General features: G+C 43.2%; 1 protein-coding gene and 2 long non-coding RNA genes across 4 annotated transcripts; 2 read left to right on the forward strand and 1 right to left on the reverse strand.

Moving 5' to 3' along the window:
- Positions 1-610: 610 nt before the first annotated feature.
- Positions 611-6321, forward strand: LOC124268198. 2 transcript variants are annotated; one of them, XR_006896232.1, is made up of 3 exons: positions 611-626; positions 4347-4406; positions 6103-6321. It is a non-coding gene; the product is annotated as an uncharacterized LOC124268198 (long non-coding RNA). The 2 variants fall into 2 exon arrangements; XR_006896230.1 differs by lacking the exon at positions 611-626 and adding an exon at positions 3703-3831.
- Positions 6322-6349: 28 nt separating this feature from the next.
- LOC124268205 lies at positions 6350-8559 on the forward strand. Its single transcript, XR_006896239.1, has 3 exons — positions 6350-6439; positions 6735-6830; positions 8414-8559. It is a non-coding gene; the product is annotated as an uncharacterized LOC124268205 (long non-coding RNA).
- An 8386-nt stretch (positions 8560-16945) lies between these two features.
- LOC124268131 (GATA zinc finger domain-containing protein 14-like) lies at positions 16946-18767 on the reverse strand (the record flags this gene model as incomplete). Its single annotated transcript, XM_046703150.1, has 4 exons — positions 16946-17181; positions 17277-17356; positions 17543-17699; positions 18118-18767. Coding segments are annotated over 4 exons (1123 nt in total), but the record flags the coding sequence as incomplete, so codon positions are not given.
- Positions 18768-19427: the final 660 nt, after the last annotated feature.

Here is a 19427-nt window from a genome sequence, read left to right on the forward strand (position 1 = left end):
TCTGGTCGTTGACTTGGTCGATTCATCGGTTCCCAACAGATCGATGCTCATGCTGTTGATCACGCTATTATCTGGTCCCGATTATTTATTAGCTGGAATATTGCTGACTGCGGAGTAAAACTAAACTCACTCACCCTCAAACAAGCCGAGGCCTCTTACTCCACATATCGTGATCAGATATTTCTGCAGTCGCACCGAGCCGAGCGTATTTCCCGAGAATACAATGTGGGCGAGCTTGTTATATGTGAGGGGGTGACAGTCAGTCCAGCCATTCACAGATTGACGTACTTATCAAATGTTACTCCTACCTATAAACTAAACGAACTCAAAACATCATAAATATTAATTAGGGAAATGTTTAAACAATATGCATGGATTATATTTCTCTTCTGTCGGTCAACTGCCAGGTACCCTACCCCTGCGGGATCATGTTACCTGGTTCAAGGAAGTGACGGTGTCGCGCGTAGATTGGGGGCGTTTTGTTCAAGCTTCAGTGTCAGGCTGCATATGACCTTGCAGTAAGAGCTGTTGAATTGACCCAGATAGCAGTCATGAATAGCCAGATTGAATAACGTCCTGAATGTGCCTCATTGTGTACATTAACAGTTTGGTGAAGTTTCATTAAAGTATGGAATCCAGGAAGGGACATTGTCGCGTTCCGCCCTTTCAAAAGAAACAAAACGTGAAAATCAACAGTGACAATGTGACGTTTGGCCATTTATTGCATCGTCACTTCGTCCCGTTGTCGCGCATTGGATCATACTATTGTTTTATTTCACTAAAAGGGCGAAATTGCAGCAACTCGTAAATGCTCCTTTGGGGATTGAATGCATAGGGCCCTGAACATGAACTTGCGAACTTGTGTCTCTATGAGTTACTGGGGCGGTGGTGTAGTCTCGTGGTGATGGCGTTCGCTCGTCACGCCGAAGACCTGGGTTCGATTCCTTACATTGGCACGATGTGTGAAGCCCTATTTCTGGTGTTCCCGCCGTGATATTGCTGGAATATTGCTAAAAGCGGCGTAAAACCATACTCACTCTCTCACTCTGGTGTTCCCCGCCGTGATATTGCTGGAATATTGCTAAAAGCGGCATAAAACCATCTGTTCCCCGCCGTGATATTGCTGGAATATTTGCTAAAAGGGGCGTAAAGCTAAATCACTCACTCTATGAGTTGCTGTATTTTCACGGTGGAGTACTTTACACTTAAAAAGGTGGACAATTCCAGAGTTGTCGCCGAAGACCCAGGTTCGATTCCCATACGGGTACAATGTGTGAAGCCCATCTTTAATGTCCCCAGTTTTTGATATTGCTGGAGGGGCGGTGGGGTAGCCCTAGTGGTTAAAGCATTGGCTCGTCACGCAGAAGACCGAGTTCGAATCCCACATGGGTACAACGTGTGAAGCCCATTTCTGGTGTCCCCGCCGTGATATTGCTGGTATTGCTAAAGCGGCGTAAAACCATATTCACTCCCTCACTCACTGGATTGCATAACGTGGTTTCATGTGTCACGATATCAACCTCTCGGACTTCTGGTCAAGTCTCAGTAAGTCACAGACAGTCTGCAATTGTTGGAGTGCTTCTGATTGCCGCGTAATGAAGGTCATGGTGAACGAATTCTTGGGTTTATTGATTACTATGGCGATGCAGCCAGGGAAGTATTTCTTATATCTGTCTGACAAAGACGTGATTTAACCTCACATCTGTACTTTCAGTTTCCGTGCTGTCCCCTTTACATTTTGTAGGCCTTCATAATCCATCGACGACAACGTTCTTGTTTATGAAACCATGGTCACGGAAACATGTTAAATTGGAATATTGACAAAATACGTTATTATATTTCTGCGCACGTTTTCAATGCAGGATGTTTGCCATACCATCTGAAATGGAGAAAAATCTGACAATCCAGAGACACAGAGTAAATTACATACAGAGCCAAACCAATACGCTTACATACAGAGACAACCCAGTACACCTTTATACAGAGACAACCCTGGTACATCTACAACCCAGTGACAACTCAGTACAACAAGTACACCTAGGGGTCCACCCAGTACACCTACATACAGAACAACCCAGTACACCTACACAGTGACAACCTAGTACACCTACACATACAGAGACAACCCAGTACACCTACATACAGAGACAACCCAGTACACCTATATACAGACAACCCAGTACAACCTACATACAGAGACACCTACACCTACATACAGAGACAACCCAGTACACCTACATACAGAGCTACACCTACATACAGAGACAACCCAGTACACCTACATACAGTGACAACCCAGTACACCTACATACAGAGACAACCCAGTACACCTACATACAGTCCACCTACATGCAGAGACAACCCAGTACACCTACATGCAGAGACAACCCAGTACAGCTACAGCTACATACAGAGACAACCCAGTACACCTACATACAGAGACAACCCAGTACACCTACGTACAGTTACACTTACATTCAGTGACAACCCAAGTACACCTACATACAAAGACAACCCAGTGCACCTACATACAGTGACAACCCAGTACACCTACATACAGAGACAACCCAGTACACCTACATACAGAGACAACCCAGTACACCTACATACAGTCCACCTATATACAGAGACAACCCAGTACACCTACATACAGAGACAACCCAAGTACACCTACGTACATTACACTTACATTCAGTGACAACCCAGTACACCTACATACAGATACAACCCAGTACACCTACATACAGAGACAACCCAGTACACCTACATACAGTGACAACCCAGTACACCTACATACAGTGACACCTACACCTACATTCAGTGACAACCCAGTACACCTACATACAGTGACAACCCGACATTACACGTACAGACTACAATGGTGACCTACGTACAGAACAACACCTACATTCAGTGACAGCAATATCAACCAATATCGGGGTACACCTACATACAGTGGGGACAACTTCGGCGTGACGAGCCAACGCTTTAACCACTACACCCACCGCCCCCTACATACAGATGGTACACCTACATGCAACAAAGTACTTCTACAAACAGAGATAACACAGTACACCCACATACAACGAGAACTCAGTACACCAACATACATCGACAACCTAGTACACCTTCATACAGTGACAACTCAGTACACCTACATACAGCAACAACTTGAGTACACCTACATGCAGTGCAACCTAGTGCACCTACATACAGGAACAACCCAGTACACCTACATACAGAGACAACCCAGTACACCTTCATACAGCGACAACCCAGTACACCTACATACCCAGTACACACCTACATACAGTGACACATCAGTTCAGATACAACTTATATCTTATATTTGAGATTATACCTTCTCAGTAAAGTACGGATTCTTGTACTTCTGTTAGGCTGTGTCCCATCCGGAATTCAGACCCACATCAATCGACCCAGCAAACAAACAAAGGCAGCGATCTAATCACGCAGAAAGAAAAGTCTGACAACTGGTAGTCTAGATCAAATTACATTTCTGTATTCAAGATTCAGGAAATTCGTTTAGCTGGACAGATTGTGAGAAAACGGAAATGTTTGGGGAAATGTTTGACAGTTGTTGCTACCAGAGATTTTCACCTTCCTGGTTAGGGGCAATAGGGTAGTGAAGAGGAAGTGTATTTTTGTAATAAGAAGGTTGCTACTCATTATAACATGCCGTGATTACACAAGAAGGTTTTGGATGCTCGCCAGCCGCAGCATCGAACATCGGAGATAGGGATGATTCTTGCTCTGAATAGTGTCTTCTGTATACAGTATAAACAGAATTCCATGTAGAAATTCCACCATATTGTAAGTACTTCACATAAAGACTTTCATTAGTGTAAGAACCTTGTAGCCAATTTCTTGGGAAGTATACACTTGTGAAACCATAACGTAGTACTTCCCTGTTGTAAAAGCTGATAATTTATTAACTGACGTTTCACTTTGTGCAGGTTCATTGGAGTTCAAACCTTCATACTAGAGGTGTCAGATTTGTGAATCTTGCACTCTCACGAATATAAAAGAAGTTGTTATCCATAAGGTTTGTTCTATATTGTACTTCCCAACTTCTAAAATGCCACTCAAAAAGTTATTTTTGTTGATTTGTTGTTTACATACCATCATTTGAGAATATGAATGCACCACTAGATTCCACAATATGCTGCATATTCAGTGTCCGTCATTATTATGTTCTCAGCTTCCTGGGAATTATACACTTGCACATCCCTAAGCTGCCTAAGTCCCCTTGTCTTCGTGTTTTGTTATGATTCTGATCTATTATAGCATGTTAACAAAATATCCTTAATTGTTCTGTTCTGTTTCAGTGAACAGAATGACTGTCTGGTTCATAATGTGGACAGCACTCTTGGTAATGGCTACAGAAGGTAAAACATTGTACTGTTACCATTGTTCATCTCGTATTGTCATTGGTTAATATCCTACTTTAGTCAGGATAATGTGGACAACACTCTTGGTAATGGCTACAGAAGGTAAAGACATTGTACTGTTACCATTGTTCATCTCGTATTGTCATTGGTTAATATCCCTACTTTAGTCAGGATAATGTGGACAGCACTCTTGGTAATGGCTACAGAAGGTAAGACATTGTACTGTTACCATTGTTCATCTCGTATTGTCATTGGTTAATATCCCTTCTTTAGTCAGGATAATGTGGACAGCACTCTTGGTAATGGCTACAGAAGGTAAGACATTGTACTGTTACCATTGTTCATCTCGTATTGTCATTGGTTAATATCTACTTTAGTCTACTTTAGGTACTGTTGCCATTGTTCATCTCGTATTGGGAGTCAGGATGTGGACAACACTCTTGGTAATGGCTACAGAAGGTAAGACATTGTACTGTTACCATTGTTCATCTCGTATTGTCATTGGTTAATATCCTACTTTAGTCAGGATAATGTGGACAGCCCTCTTGGTAATGGCTACAGAAGATAAGACATTGTACTGTTGCCATTGTTCATCTCGTATTGTCATTGGTTAATATCCCTACTTTAGTAGGATAATGTGGAAGAAGACAATACGAGTATCAATGGACACATTATTGACACATGAAGATGAGATTAGGATTAAATTCAAAATTGCTTCACTTATACAACGATGATGTCCTGACTAGCTGACCGCCTCCGTGGTGTAGTGGTTAGAGCGTCCGCCCGGAGAGCGTAAGGTCGCGGGTTCGATCCCCGAGCGCGTCATACCAAAGACGTTAAAATATGGTACTTGTTGGTCCTGCCTGACGCTCGGCATTAATGGGTACAACAAGGACTGGTCGGCTCGGAATCAGTATAATGTGTCTGAGTGGGGTATTCATGCTTCACTGTGCATGGTATCTCAGTGTGCTAGTAGCTGTAACACCAGCTAGTACAAGCAGCCACACATACACATACACATGCATGTCATGTGAGGCGAAATATTCTCAAGCACGACGTTAAACCCAATTTCACCTCACCTCATCTGACTAAGCTAAAACAAAGGTTCGACCTCCTCGTTGGGGTAGGGTCACAGGTTGGAACCCAACATGCTACACCCTGCTCCATACTTCGTGGACTCGATTATACCCAATTTTGGGGTGTTTTTGTCCGCGTGGCTTTTGTCCTGCTCCCAACAATTTTGTAGTGCTTCAAAACCGTACAAATATTGCTTATCTGTATTAAGATTAGATCCCGTGAATATCCGGGTTAGAAATGGTCTTCAGCAACCCATGCTTGTTCTAACGGGACTAACGGGATCAGGTGGTCAGGCTCGCTGACTTGGTTGACACATGTCATCGTATCCTAATTGCGTTGATAGATGTTCATACCGTTCATCATTGGATTGTATGGTCCAGACACGATGGTGTACAGAGCGCTGCCATATATAGGTGTGTGCAGTGTTAAACAAGAACAAGAACAAAGAAAAATCAAAATCATAGGAACAACCACCACTCTGTACCGCTGAATGTTCAGGTATTATAGGTCTTGTAACTCATTTGCTATAGTTAAGTATCCTGTGTTTTGTTGAAGAACAAACTCTTTATTGCCATTACGCAAAACAATGAAATAATATCTTCACAATTACTTTCAGCTGTTCCATGCCATTACACCCATCACTGTTCAGACTGTGACAGAGAGACAGGGGATTGCCTCTCTGAGTGTGACACTGGGTATTATGATCGACAATGTAAGTCTACCTGCAGCCGGAACTGTAGGAATAACAAATGCGTGCTGTCAGAACATGCTAGCGATAACTGTACTGATGGTTGTGTGCCAGGTTATTCTGGCATTGGGTGCAACATACCATGTGACAGTCAGGAGGTAGCTGTACAGCATGTCAGGTGGTTGTGATGGAGGATATTGTCAGCTGGGGTCATCCTGTGTGTCTGGATGTGTAGACTCCTACTACAGGACTGGCTGTAAAGCTGGTAGGTACAACTTGGTTATTCTTCTATCATGAAGACTATGTTGTATACTCCCCAGGGCTTTGAGTCCACGGAGAAATGACACTCCTACCCTTAGTGCATTGTATTCAGGAACTATACTCAAAGGCAAAATTTATGACACAAACAACAAACACAAGCAGTATTAAGTGTCACTCTTTGTTGTTTACAATAGATTTTTTGCGTAATTGTAAATTAGAATTTTAAGTATCTCCAGCTGATTCTGTTCAATGTTCTCCCAGGGAACGAGTTATTTATATTAATTAACTTGTTTTGTCAGGTACTACAGTGGGACTATCTGTGGGACTGTCGGAGTTTTCTTAATCATCTTCCTGGTCTTGTGCTGCAAGTATTGTCAACGCTTAAGGCAGAACAGGTGCGTGAGTGCCCGCGTCCTCGCATTGTTTATCGCAAGAACTGACACTAACGTGAATGTCGCAGTTAGTGACGATAACGTTGGGGTCCTACCACGATGACGTGAGGTGTCGTTCCTGACATCAGCTGCTCTGTAATGTACTGTCTGCATGTTGCTGTGTTGAGTCCGTCCACCACTTGTCACTACAGCTCCTTACAATCAAACATTTTCTTCATCATAAACTGAACTGATCATTACTGTCTGCATTTTGCTGTGTTGAGTCCTCTTCATCATAAACTGAACTGATCATTACTGTCTGCATGTTGCTGTGTTGAGTCCCTCCCACCACTTGTCACTATGGCTCCCTACAATCAAACCCTTTTCTTCATCATAAACTGAACTGATCATTACTGTCTGCATGTTGCTGTGTTGAGTCCCTCACACCACTTGTCACTATAGCTCCCTACAATCAAACCCTTTCTTCATCATAAACTGAACTGATCGTACTGTCTGCATGTTGCTGTGTTGAGTCCCTCCCACCACTTGTCACTATAGCTCCTACAATCAAACCCTTTTCTTCATCATAAACTGAACTGATCGTACTGTCTGCATGTTGCTGTGTTGAGTCCCTCCACCACTTGTCACTATAGCTCCTACAATCAAACCCTTTCTTCATCATAAACTGAACTGATCGTACTGTCTGCATGTTGCTGTGTTGAGTCCCGTCCACCACTTGTCACTATAGCTCCTACAATCAAACCCTTTCTTCATCATAAACTGAACTGATCGTACTGTCTGCATGTTGCTGTGTTGAGTCCGTCCCACCATTTGTCACTATAGCTCCCTACAATCAAACATTTTCTTCATCCACTGAACTGATCATGTACTGTCTGCATGTTGCTGTGTTGAGTCCGTCCCACCACTTGTCACTATAGCTCCTACAATCAAACCCTTTCTTCATCATAAACTGAACTGATCGTACTGTCTGCATGTTGCTGTGTTGAGTCCCTCCACCACTTCACTGCAGCTCCTACAATCAAACCCTTTCTTCATTATAAACTGAACTGATCATTACTGTCTGCATTTTGCTGTGTTGAGTCCGTCCAACCACTTGTCACTATGGCTCCTTACAATCAAACCATTTTCTTCATCATAAGAACTGAACTGATCGTACTGTTCTAAACGTTCCCCGAGCTCTAAATTAAAATGTTTAAAGGACGGAACAACAATATTTCTGTTTATTAAATGTGAATGTCTAGGGTCATGTAATTCGAACCGATAAGTCTGTTTATAGGTTACTACTCTTATCACTAAATAATACCCATAATATAATACTACAATACCTGGAAACCAATGTTTGACTATTCTCATGTTTATGTAGATTTGGATGCTAATGACATGTGCTTATATTATTCTTACTTCACTAGGGGCGGTGGGGGTAGCCTAGTGGTTAAAGCGTCCGCTCGTCATGCCGAAGACCGGGCTCGATTCCCCACATTGGTACAGTGTGTGACGCCCATTTATGGTGTACCCTGCAGTGATATTGCTGGGATATTGCAAAAGTCGGTGTAAAACCATACTCACTCCTCACTCTTACTTCACAGTGTCACCAACAAAACAGAGATGTGCAGCAACGTTGCCGAGATGAGCGGTGCCACTGTACAGGAGCTGGAATGGTATACTGATATTCCACTGACAGACATGACCCTGGCTTCTGGGTCAAGGTCATCTGGAGGGAGCTGCTGCGGGGCTATGGAGGTGAAGCTGCTGCTGTAGCGGGTGACGTTTATGACGTTGCAGATGGAGGACAACGGGGACTTCCTGCTGTTGCTGACAACTTCTACTCCATGCTTAGAAACAAATCTTTTTGAAAAGGTATTGATATGAGTAATGACGATGTAATTATGTAACTCTTCGTTTGATCTACTGCCCCGTGAAATGGAATCCACGTCCACACAGAGTAGGAAAAGTCGGCGTTTTTATGCTCATGGTCAGTGTATACTAAGACCTGTTGATTATATAAGCTGATATCCCTGCTAAACAATGATGACTTAGTAGGCTTGCAGCATTCACTGGTGGTTCTGGGAAGGTCTTTCGATGCATAATTACAATGGGAAACGCCCTTCAGGGGAAAATGATTTGAAATGAAACTTCAGAAGAATTAAAAGTAGAAAAGCTCTGCCCTGATTTTACTCATATCTCAAACCGTAATGTTTAAAGAAAGTTAAATATAGGTATGTACATACCTGTTGTCTGGAAGAACCCGGGCTCTCGAGTACGGAGCTTAGTAACCTTGTCAGTGATGTTTATATCCTCACAACCAATGATCAGTTTAGTACATCTTTATGTCAGGACAAACTACACGCTGTGGAGCTTAGTAACCTTGTCAGTGATGTTTATATCCTCACAACCAATGATCAGTTTAGTACATCTTTATGTCAGGACAAACTACACGCTGTGGAGCGCTTGTCAGTGATGTTAAGCGATAGTAAGTTATCCTATTATTTGTTTTACATTTTACCCCTCTTAACTTCATCAAACATCGCTTACAGGACAATGTGGTATGATGTGTGTAAATATCGTTCTAAAAACCTAGCTTATGTACGCAGGTCCAACTAGTTTACTGACGTTTGCGAACTGCATGAAAAGTGAAATTGTTTAAGAAGTTTAAATGTATTTTAATTAAAGTTTGTCGTCTTGTATACGTCACGTGTTGAAGACAAATATGTCAGGAATATTTCTGACTGCCGCTATGTAACTTCAAGCTTCACTGTATGTAAATGTTTCTCAATCAATCGTTCACTGGAAACATATTTTTGTATTGAATTGTCACGTTTCTATTACTATTTGGTAATTTCCTTCCTGTGGAGACCACGCGAAGTAGCTAAAAATGGTCTTCAGTAACCCATGCTTGTCGTAAGAGGCGACTAACGGGATCGGGTGGTCAAGCTTGCTGACTTTGTTGACGCATGTCATTGTCTCCCAGTTGCGTAGATCGATGCTCATGCTGTTGATCACTGGATTGTTTTGTCCAGACTCGATTATTTACAGACCGCCGCCATATAGCTGGACTACTGCTGGGTGCAGCGTTATACAACAAACAACCAACCTCCTGCGCAACATGGTGTTACACGGAAATATTAGTGTACGATATAAATAATTAATTTGTTATCAATTTCCTTGTGTTTGCATTTTTTGAACGTGGAAACTTGGCCATGTTTCCCTGTATGTAGATGGCGAATTAACTTAGTTTAATGCTAAGTGTTGACAGAGCCAACGAAACCCAAACAGGGTAGTTAGCAGGCATTTAAACGTCGCTCGATACAATATTACAATTTATCAATCACACTGCGCATGGGTCAGTCCAACTCTTCTTGCAGTGCCTGGCCAAGTTCAGCCAACCTGTCGGCGCCCTGTGACGTTGACCTTGACATCTCCCTGTCATTCCCAATGTTCAATGGGGAGATGTCTTAACTGTTTGATGGCTATAACATTCCGTGTTTCGCTGCCGAAGGTGAAAATTGATAATTTGTGCACGGCGAGCGCTCCGTTCCTTGTCAGACTTGCCTGTCAAAGTAAAGTCCAGTCTTAATATAGACTCATCTGAAAACGTAACAAGTGATCAGTTGAGATGTGTACATCCTGGACGACTGCTGACAAAATGATATAGATGCAGCACATTTCGAGCAAGTAGATGCACTATTTCTATGACCCGTAACTTGTACACCAATAGTCTAAGTTTGCTGGAGCTGAAATCATTTCGTAGAGCCTGGTTTCGGAACAACGGATTCTGTACTCTTGTCGATCTGGACGTCTCGAACGGAGTCGATCGTCAACATTTTGGTTGTGCTGGAACATGTTCTATAGTCTGCTAGCCACAGACTGTGAAACTGTGACTTGTTCCAGTTCCCAGCATGCCAATCGAGGACGCGGGCAATCTCTTGTTTAGATTAAAAAATGAATGAACTCACAGCTGAATAATGGGTACAATCATTACGGCTGACAGCACAAATAATGTTTCTTGAAAGTATCAATACCACATACACTGACACAGGCAAAGACACAGGCAGACACAGACACTGCAAAGAGACACAGACACAGGCACAGACAGACACAGACACAGACAGACACAGACACAGACACACAGACAGAGACACAGGCACAGACAGAACACAGACAGGTACGAAACAGAGGCACAGGCACACAGACACAGACACAGACAGACACAGAGCACAGACATGCACAGACACAGGCACAGACACAGACAGGCACAGACAGACACAGACACAGACAGACATACGAACACATGAACAGACACAGACAGACACAGACACAGGCACAGACACACACACACAGACACAGACGCAGCACACACAGGCACACAGACAGACACAGGCACACACACACACACAGACACACAGACACAGACACACACAGACAGACAGGCACATGCACACAGACACAGACACAGACAGACACAGACACAGACACAGGCACAGGCACAGACACAGACACAGACAGGCACACACGGACACAGGCACAGACAGACACAGACACAGACACAGGCACAGACACAGGCAGACAAACACAGACACAGGCACAGACACAGACAAACACATAAGCAAGAACACACATGAACAGAAACAGACATGCAGCACAGACACAGCACAGACACAGGCAGCCTTTTGGCACAGTACACAGACACAGGCACAGACACAGACAGACACTGGAACACAGACAGACACAGACACTGCACACAGACAAAGGCACAGACACAGACAGAGACACAGACACACATACAGAGCACAGACACAGACACACACAGGCACGGTTACACAAGCACAGGCACAGGGCACGAACACACACACTAGACACAGACACAGGCACAGACACAAACACAAACACTTGCAAGGCACAGACACGCGCAGATCATTGACAGACAGAGACAGACACAAGGCACAGAGGACACAAAGCACAGACAAACGCGTGAGCACAGACACAAGCACAGACTTAAGCATACAGCAGACAGAGGCACAGACACCAGACACAGTCATAAGTACAGGCACAGGCACAGACGCAGTCATGCAAACACAGACACAGAGCACAGACACAGACACGGGCACAGACACACGACAGATTTGCAAACACTTAGCAGACACAAGCACAGACACTAATCAAGAACACAGGCGCATACACAGACACAGTCACAAACACAGAACAGAACACATGTACAGTCATAAACACAGACACAAAACAGACACAGGCAGAGACAACAGACAAAGGCATGCACAGGCAAAGACACAGACACAGATATAGGAACAAACACAGGCACAGACATATACAGACACAGACAAAGGCAGACACATTCACGGACACAGACACATGGGAACAGGCAAGGGCACTGACACAGACAAAGGGCACAGGCACGCAGGCACAGACACATGCACTGTGAACACAGGGCTCAGAAAGGCATAAATATAGGCAGAGACAGACAGACACAGGCACAGACTCCAACACTCCACAGACACAGAGGCACATGCAGAAACTCAGACACTGGCACAGGCACAGGCACAGAGAGAGACATGAAGGCATAATGCATCACAGACACAGGCACAAACACAGACAGACACATAAGCTCAGACACAGGCACAGGCAAAGTCAGCAGCACGGGACACCCAAGTGGCCTGACATCATGAGCATCCGATCTACAGAATCGGGGACACGATGACCTGCACAAACCAAGTGAAACCTGTCACTCCCCTACGATTAGCCACTTAAGCGTTGTAGGCATGTCCTCCTCTGCGTTACCTGATGGGTCTCGTTGTTAGCGATTGCATGCCCTGTCCTCCCCCTACACGATTACGCCTGAGGCATGGGCTCCTGGGGTCTCGTTGTACGATTACATGCCCTGTCCTCCCCTACCATTACAAGCCAGCCATGGGGTACTGAGGTCTCGTTGTAGCGATGCATGCCCTGTCACTCTACTACCATTTAATTTAGGCCAGCCACAGGTTACTGAGATCTCGTTGCTTGGCGATTTACGCACTGGCGAGTATACTGTAGGGTTCGACTCAAATTTATTCAGCCACCCTTCCATATCAGTAAAAAGGATTGTTAAGATAATGGTGCAAATATATTGAGAGCCTATCGTTGATGAGTTTTACTGAATGTGAATGTTAAAGAATGTCGACTCTCAATACTGTCAGAGATTTCTTCCTGAAGAGGAGATGTGAAGAATTGCCCTGCTGACGGGCCGCCTTGCGCTCCAACGTTTCAAGTATAAAGGGAAATGCAATTCGGGGGAGCACGCGCCACAAAACTCACCTGTTTACCTGCATTGTGTTATCATGATCACGTCATGACCGACCGTGACTATATTTAGTACAACGAAATTACTTGACGATAGCCCGGGTTAGATGTGTGTGGGCCAGGTATCGAACAGGTGGACTTCAATCACGTTCCGCAGGTACGCACCCTGACGGCGTCTCCATCTGCTCTGAGAAGGTATTTGATTTGACTTTTAATATGTCGTCATCGTATAATGGTTCAATAAGTAATACATGTTTCAATTCGTCATTGGAGTTTGTTTTAGATTCTTGTGGAAACTAAGGCACATGGATTTCATGTGGATTTCTTATATGTAGAAACAAGTAGTGTCTATATACACCTACCTGCCTATCTATTATGAGTAAGCGTACAGAATGTTATGAGAGGGTAACGTCACAGTCTGTTGGAACGTGTACTAGCGATCTGGGTGTTTTGAGGGTATACAGCCTCTGTTCTGTGTTGCTATCTGGGTGTTATGAGACATACAGTCTGTATTAACGTACATCTGGGTGTTATGAGAGAATTATACAGCTCTGTTCAATGTTGCTATCTATTGAACATAGTATTACGTGCATCTGGGTGTTTTATGAGAGGGTATACAGTCTGTTCTGTGTTGCTATCTATTCTATTTGAACATAGTATTAACGTACATCTGGGTGTTATGAGAGGGTATACAGTCTGTTCTGTATCTTGCTATCTATATGGCATGCTCATAATCTGACCAGATTGCATGTAATGGCAGTCTATTAGCATATGACGTTAGCTACATCAGTTGAGAGATATGCTGTTCAGAGGTTGTTGCTATTGTGGCATATTCTACTGGTAACGGCTATTTCGGAACGCTCATTGGAAACTGGCGTAACATAACGGAATGCTCAGTTATTCATACAGTGACTGAGCACCATGTAACTCAGATTACAAAACACAGGTCGTATGACTATCTCTCCTGGATACACGTTATGCGTGCGGGGCCTGGACCCTGCAATGTTTTCCTCTTTTGCTGGTACGTATTTTTATCTCTTTCGTTCTCATGTGGTTCTGTTCACATTATTCACATATTATAACATACTGCGATTATGCAACAATTACGCCAGATATTATCAAGATGTACACCTAACGTCTTGCTCAGGTTCGCCGCAGACCAAGTATATCAGATAGATGTCTATCGATTTCTGCTTTACCTTGAGAGGTAAGGTTCATGGGCGTATCGATATGACCTTTAGATAATCACGAGGCCCTGTCTCGCCGTCGCTGACATACGTTCACACGTAATGACACACTGAAGTTTCTATAAAACAGTGGCTAAAGCTGAATGTTCGCCGAACAAAATCTCTAGCTGATACTAGTTCTCCAGGAAGCAAAAAACAAAAAGTGCAGTAAATGTAGAAATACGATTCATAAGATAAAAGTGTAAGATGCACCATGCACATTTAGAATATGGCCAGTGTATACATGTATTTGGGATAACAATTTCTCTTAGTTAAAGTACAGATTCTGTATATTCTGGGGTTGAGTCCCATCCCGTGAGTCCTAGCTAACATCATTCTAATGGCATGAAACATTGTGTAAGGTTTGAAACATGAATTGTTAGCCAGCACTTTGTTGCTCTCACTCTGTTGAGATTTGTTGTTCTCACTGTTGAGATTTGTTGTTCTCACACTGTTTAGATTTGTTGTTCTCACTGTTGAAATTTGTTGCTCTCACTGTATTTGAGATTTGTTGTTCTCGCTGTTGAGATTTGTTGTTCTCCTGTTGGGGTTGTTGTTCTCACTGTTGAGATTTGTTGCTCTCGCTGTGTTGAGATTTGTTGTTCTGACTGTTGAAGTTTGTTGTTCTCCTGTTGAGATTTGTTGCTCTCGCTGTTGAATTTGTTGATTTGTTGAGATTTGTTCTCACTGTTGAAGTTGTTGTTCTCACTATTGAAGGATTTGTTGATTTCTCACTGTTCCGAGGATTTGTTGCTCTCACTGTTGAGATTTGTTGTTCTCTCGCTGTTGAGGATTTGTTGTTCTCGCTGTTGGGATTTGTTGTTCTCACTGTTGTTGAGGATTTGTTGTTCTCGCTGTTGAGATTTGTTGTTCTCACTGTTGATTTGTTATTCACTATTTATTTGTTGTTCTCGCTATTTGAGATTTATTCTCACTATTCACTATTCTATTCCATCCATTATTCCACTTTATTTATTCTCATATTGATTTCATTTATTCTCACTATTCCATTTTATTCTATTCCATTCTCACTATTTATTTATTCCTATTCCATTCCACTCATTCCACTATTCCATTTCTATTCCTCTCACTATTTATTTGTTATTCTCCACTATTTATTCCATTCTCCACTATTTATTTGTTGCACTATTTAAGTTATTTCCTCCATTTATTCTCCACTGTTGAATTTATTTCTCTCCACTATTTAGATTTGTTGTTCTCACTATTTCAGGATATTCATATTTCTCACTATTAAGTTGTTGTTTATTTATTGCTCTCACTATTCGCGTTAGTTGTTGTTTCGCTGTTTTTGTTGTTCTCACTATTGAATTTGTTGTTCTCTATGTTATTTGTTGGTTCTCGCTGAGGATTTAAGTTTGTTGTTCTCCACTATTCATTCTCCACTATTGAAGTTTGTTGTACTCGCTTTATTTACTCTCACTGTTGGTGTTGTTCTCACTGAGGATTTGTTATTCTTGTTGTTCATTCCACTGTTATTTGTTCCTCACTATTTGTTTGTTCTCACTATTTGTTCTCGCTATTGAGGATTCTGTTCTACTGTTGGGATTTGTTGTTCCTCCACTATTGGATTTGTTGTTCTCACTGTTAAGGATTTGTTTATTCTCACTGTTGGGGTCAATTTGGGGTTGTTGTTCTCATATTAAGTTGTTGTTCTCACTGTTGGGATTTGTTGTTCTCACTGTTGGGGGATTTGTTGTTTCTCGCTGTTGGGAGTTGTTGTTCTCACTGTTGGGATTTGTTGTTCTCACTGTTGGATTTGTTGTTCTCACTGTTGAGGTTGTTTGGCTCTCACTGTTGGGATTTGTTGTTCTCACTGTTGGTTGTTGTTCTCACTGTTGAGGTTTGTTGCTCTCACTGTTGGGGTTGTTGTTCTCACTGGGTTGTTGCTCCTGTTGGGATTTGTTGCTCTCACTGTTGGGATTTGTTGCTCTCACTGTTGGGATTGTTGTCTCACTGTTGGGGTTGTTGTTCTCACTGTTGGTTGTTGTTCTCACTGTTGGGGATTTGTTGCTCTCACTGTTGGGATTTGTTGTTCTCTGTTGGATTTGTTGTTCTCACTGTTGTTGTTCTCCACTGTTTGTTGTTCTCACTGTTGGTTGTTCGTTCACTATTGGATTGCTCACTGTTTGGGTTGTTGTTCCTCACATTTGTTGATTCCTCATTTATTGGGGTTGTTGTTACTCTCCACTGTTGGGTTGTTGTTCTCACTATTCTGTTGTTAAATTTATTTTCTGTTGATTTATTGTTCTCTCACTGTTGGGGTTGTTGTTCTCCACTGTTGGTTGTTGCTATTTATTTCTCTCACTGTTGGGGATTCTTGTTGGTTGTTGCTCTCACTGTGGGGATTTGTTGTTCTCACTGTTGTTGTTCTCACTGTTGGGGTTGTTCTCACTGTGGGAGATTTGTTGATTCTCACTGTTGGGGTTTGTTCTCCACTGTGGTGTTGTTCTCACTGTTGGGTTTATTGTTGTTTCCTTGACTGTTCCTCTGTTGGTTGTTGTTCTCACTGTTGAATTTGTTGTCTCGCTGTTGAGATTTGTTGTTTCTCACTGTGGGGTTGATTCTCTTCTGTTGGGTTTCTCACTGTTGGATGTTGTTATTCTCACTGTTGGTTGTTGTTCTCACTGTTGGGTTGTTCTCACTGTTGGGTTGTTCTCCACTGTTGAGGTTGTTGTTCTCACTGTTCTCACTGTTGGGGTTGTCTGGTTGTTGTTCTCCATGTTGGGGTTGGTTGTTGTTGATTCCTTTTCTCACTGTTGGGGTTGTTGCTCTCACTCCTTGGTTGTTGTTCTCCACTGTTGGGGTTGTTGTTCTCACTGTTGGGGTTGATTCTCACTGTTGTGGGATTCTGTTGTTGGGTTGTTGTCTCACTGTGGGGTTGATTGTTCTCACTGTGGGTTGTTGTTCTCACTGTTGGGGTTGTTGCTCACTGTGGGGTTGTTGTTCTCATGTTGGGATTGTTGATTCTCACTGTTGGGGTTGTTGCTCTCACTGTTGGGGTTGTTGATTCTCACTGTTGGGGTTGTTGTTCTCACTGTTGGGGTTGTTGTTCTCACTGTGGGGTTGTTGTCTCACTGTTGGTTGTTGTTCTCGTTGATTGGTTGTTGGGGTTGTTCTCACTGTTGGTTGTTCCTCACTGTGGGGTTGTTGGGTCACTGTTGGGGTTGTTGTTCTCACTGTTGGGGTTGTTGTTCTCCTGTTGGGGTTGTTTCTCCACTGTTGGGGTTGTCTCTCTGTTGATTGGGGTTGTTGTTCTCACTGTTGGGTTGTTGTTCTCCTGTTGGGTTGTTGTTCTCTCCTGTTGAGGGGTTGTTCTCCTGTGGGGTTGTTGTTCCTGTTGGGGTTGATTGATTGTTGGGGATTCTCACTGTTGGGGTTGTTGCTCACTGTTGGGTTGTTGCTCTCCTGTTGGGTTGTTGTCTCTCTGTTGGGGTTGATTCTCACTGTGTGGGTTGTTGCTCTCACTGTTGGGGTTGTTGTTCTCCTGTTGAAGTTGTTGTTCTCACTGTTGGTTGTTGACTGTTCAGGTTGATTCGGGTTGTTGGTCCTCCACTGTTGGGGTTGTTGTCTCACTGTTGGGGTTGTTGATTCTCACTGTGTTGGTTCTTGTCTCACTGTTGGGGTTGTTCCTCACTGTTGGTTGTTGTTGTTGTGGGTTGATTGATTCTGTTGTTGCTGTTGTTCCACTGTGTGGGGTTGTTGTTCTCACTGTTGGGGTTGTTGTTCCTCACTGTTGGGGTTGTTGTTCTCACTGTTGGGGTTGTTGCTCACTGTGGGGTTGTTGATTCCATGTGGTTGTTGTTCTGTTGGGTTGTTGTTCTCCACTGTTGGGGTTGATTCCACTGTGTTGTTGTTCTCACTGTTGGGGTTGTTGCTCACTGTGTGGTTGTTCTCCTGATTTGTTGTTCTCACTGTTGGGGTTGTTGTTGTTGTTGTCTCCTGTTGTTCGATTGTTGGGGTGATTCTGTTGGTTGTTGTTCTCCTGTTGGGGTTGTTGTTCTCCACTGTTGGGGTTGTTGTTCTCCACTGTTGGGGTTGTTCCTCACTGTTGGGGTTGTTTCTCCTGTGTTGGTTGTTGTTCTGTTGGTTGGTTGTTGTTCTCCTTGTTGGATGTTGTGGGATTCTCACTGTTGGGGTTGTGTCTCCTCTGTTGGTTGTCTCACTGTTGGGGTTGTTGTTCACTGTTGGTTGTTGTTCTCCTGTGGGGTTGATTCTCACTGTTGGGTTGTTGCTTGTGGGGTTGATTGTTTGGGTTGTTGTTCTCTGACTGTTGTGTTGTTCTCCTGTTGGTTGATTCTCACTGTTGGGTTGTTGTTGATTCTCACTGTTGGGGTTGTTGTTCTCCTGTTGGTTGTTGTTCTCACTGTTGGTTGTTGCTCTCACTGTTGAGGTTGTTGTTCTCCTGTTGTTGATTGATTCTCACTGTTGAGATTTGTTGTTCTCACTGTTGAGGTTGTTGTTCTCACTGTTGGGATTTGTGTTTTCTCATGTTGTGAGTTGTTGGATTCTCACTGTTGGGATTGTTGATTCCTCACTGTGGAGATTGTTGTTGGGATTCTCACTGTTGGATTGTTGTTCTCACTGTTGAATTTGTTGTTCTCACTGTTGGGGATTTGTTGTTCTCACTGTTGGGATTTGTTGTTTCTCATTGGGATCTGTTGCTCTCACTGTTGAGGATTTGTTGTTCTCACTGTTGGGATTTGTTGTTCTCGCTGTTGAGATTTGTTGTTCTCCACTGTTGAGATCCTTTGTTGTTCTCACTGTTGGGGTTTGTTGTTCTCACTGTTGGGGATTTGTTGTTCTCACTGTTGGGGTTGTTGCTCTCACTGTTGAAGGGTTGTTGTTGTTCTCACTGTTGGGTTGTTGTTCTCACTGTTGAGATGTTGTTGCTGTTCTCACTGTTGTTCTCATGTTGTTGTTTCTCACTGTTGAAGGTTGTTGTTCTCATGTTGGGATTGAGGATTGTTGCTCACTGTTGAAGTTTATTCCGATTCTCACTGTTGGGATTTGTTGTTCTCACTGTTGGGGATTTGTTGTTCTCACTGTTGGATTTGTTGTTCTC

Source organism: Haliotis rubra, unplaced genomic scaffold (assembly GCF_003918875.1).
Source record: "Haliotis rubra isolate DU_JTF1 unplaced genomic scaffold, ASM391887v1 Scf1008, whole genome shotgun sequence".
Taxonomy (NCBI): domain Eukaryota; kingdom Metazoa; phylum Mollusca; class Gastropoda; order Lepetellida; family Haliotidae; genus Haliotis; species Haliotis rubra.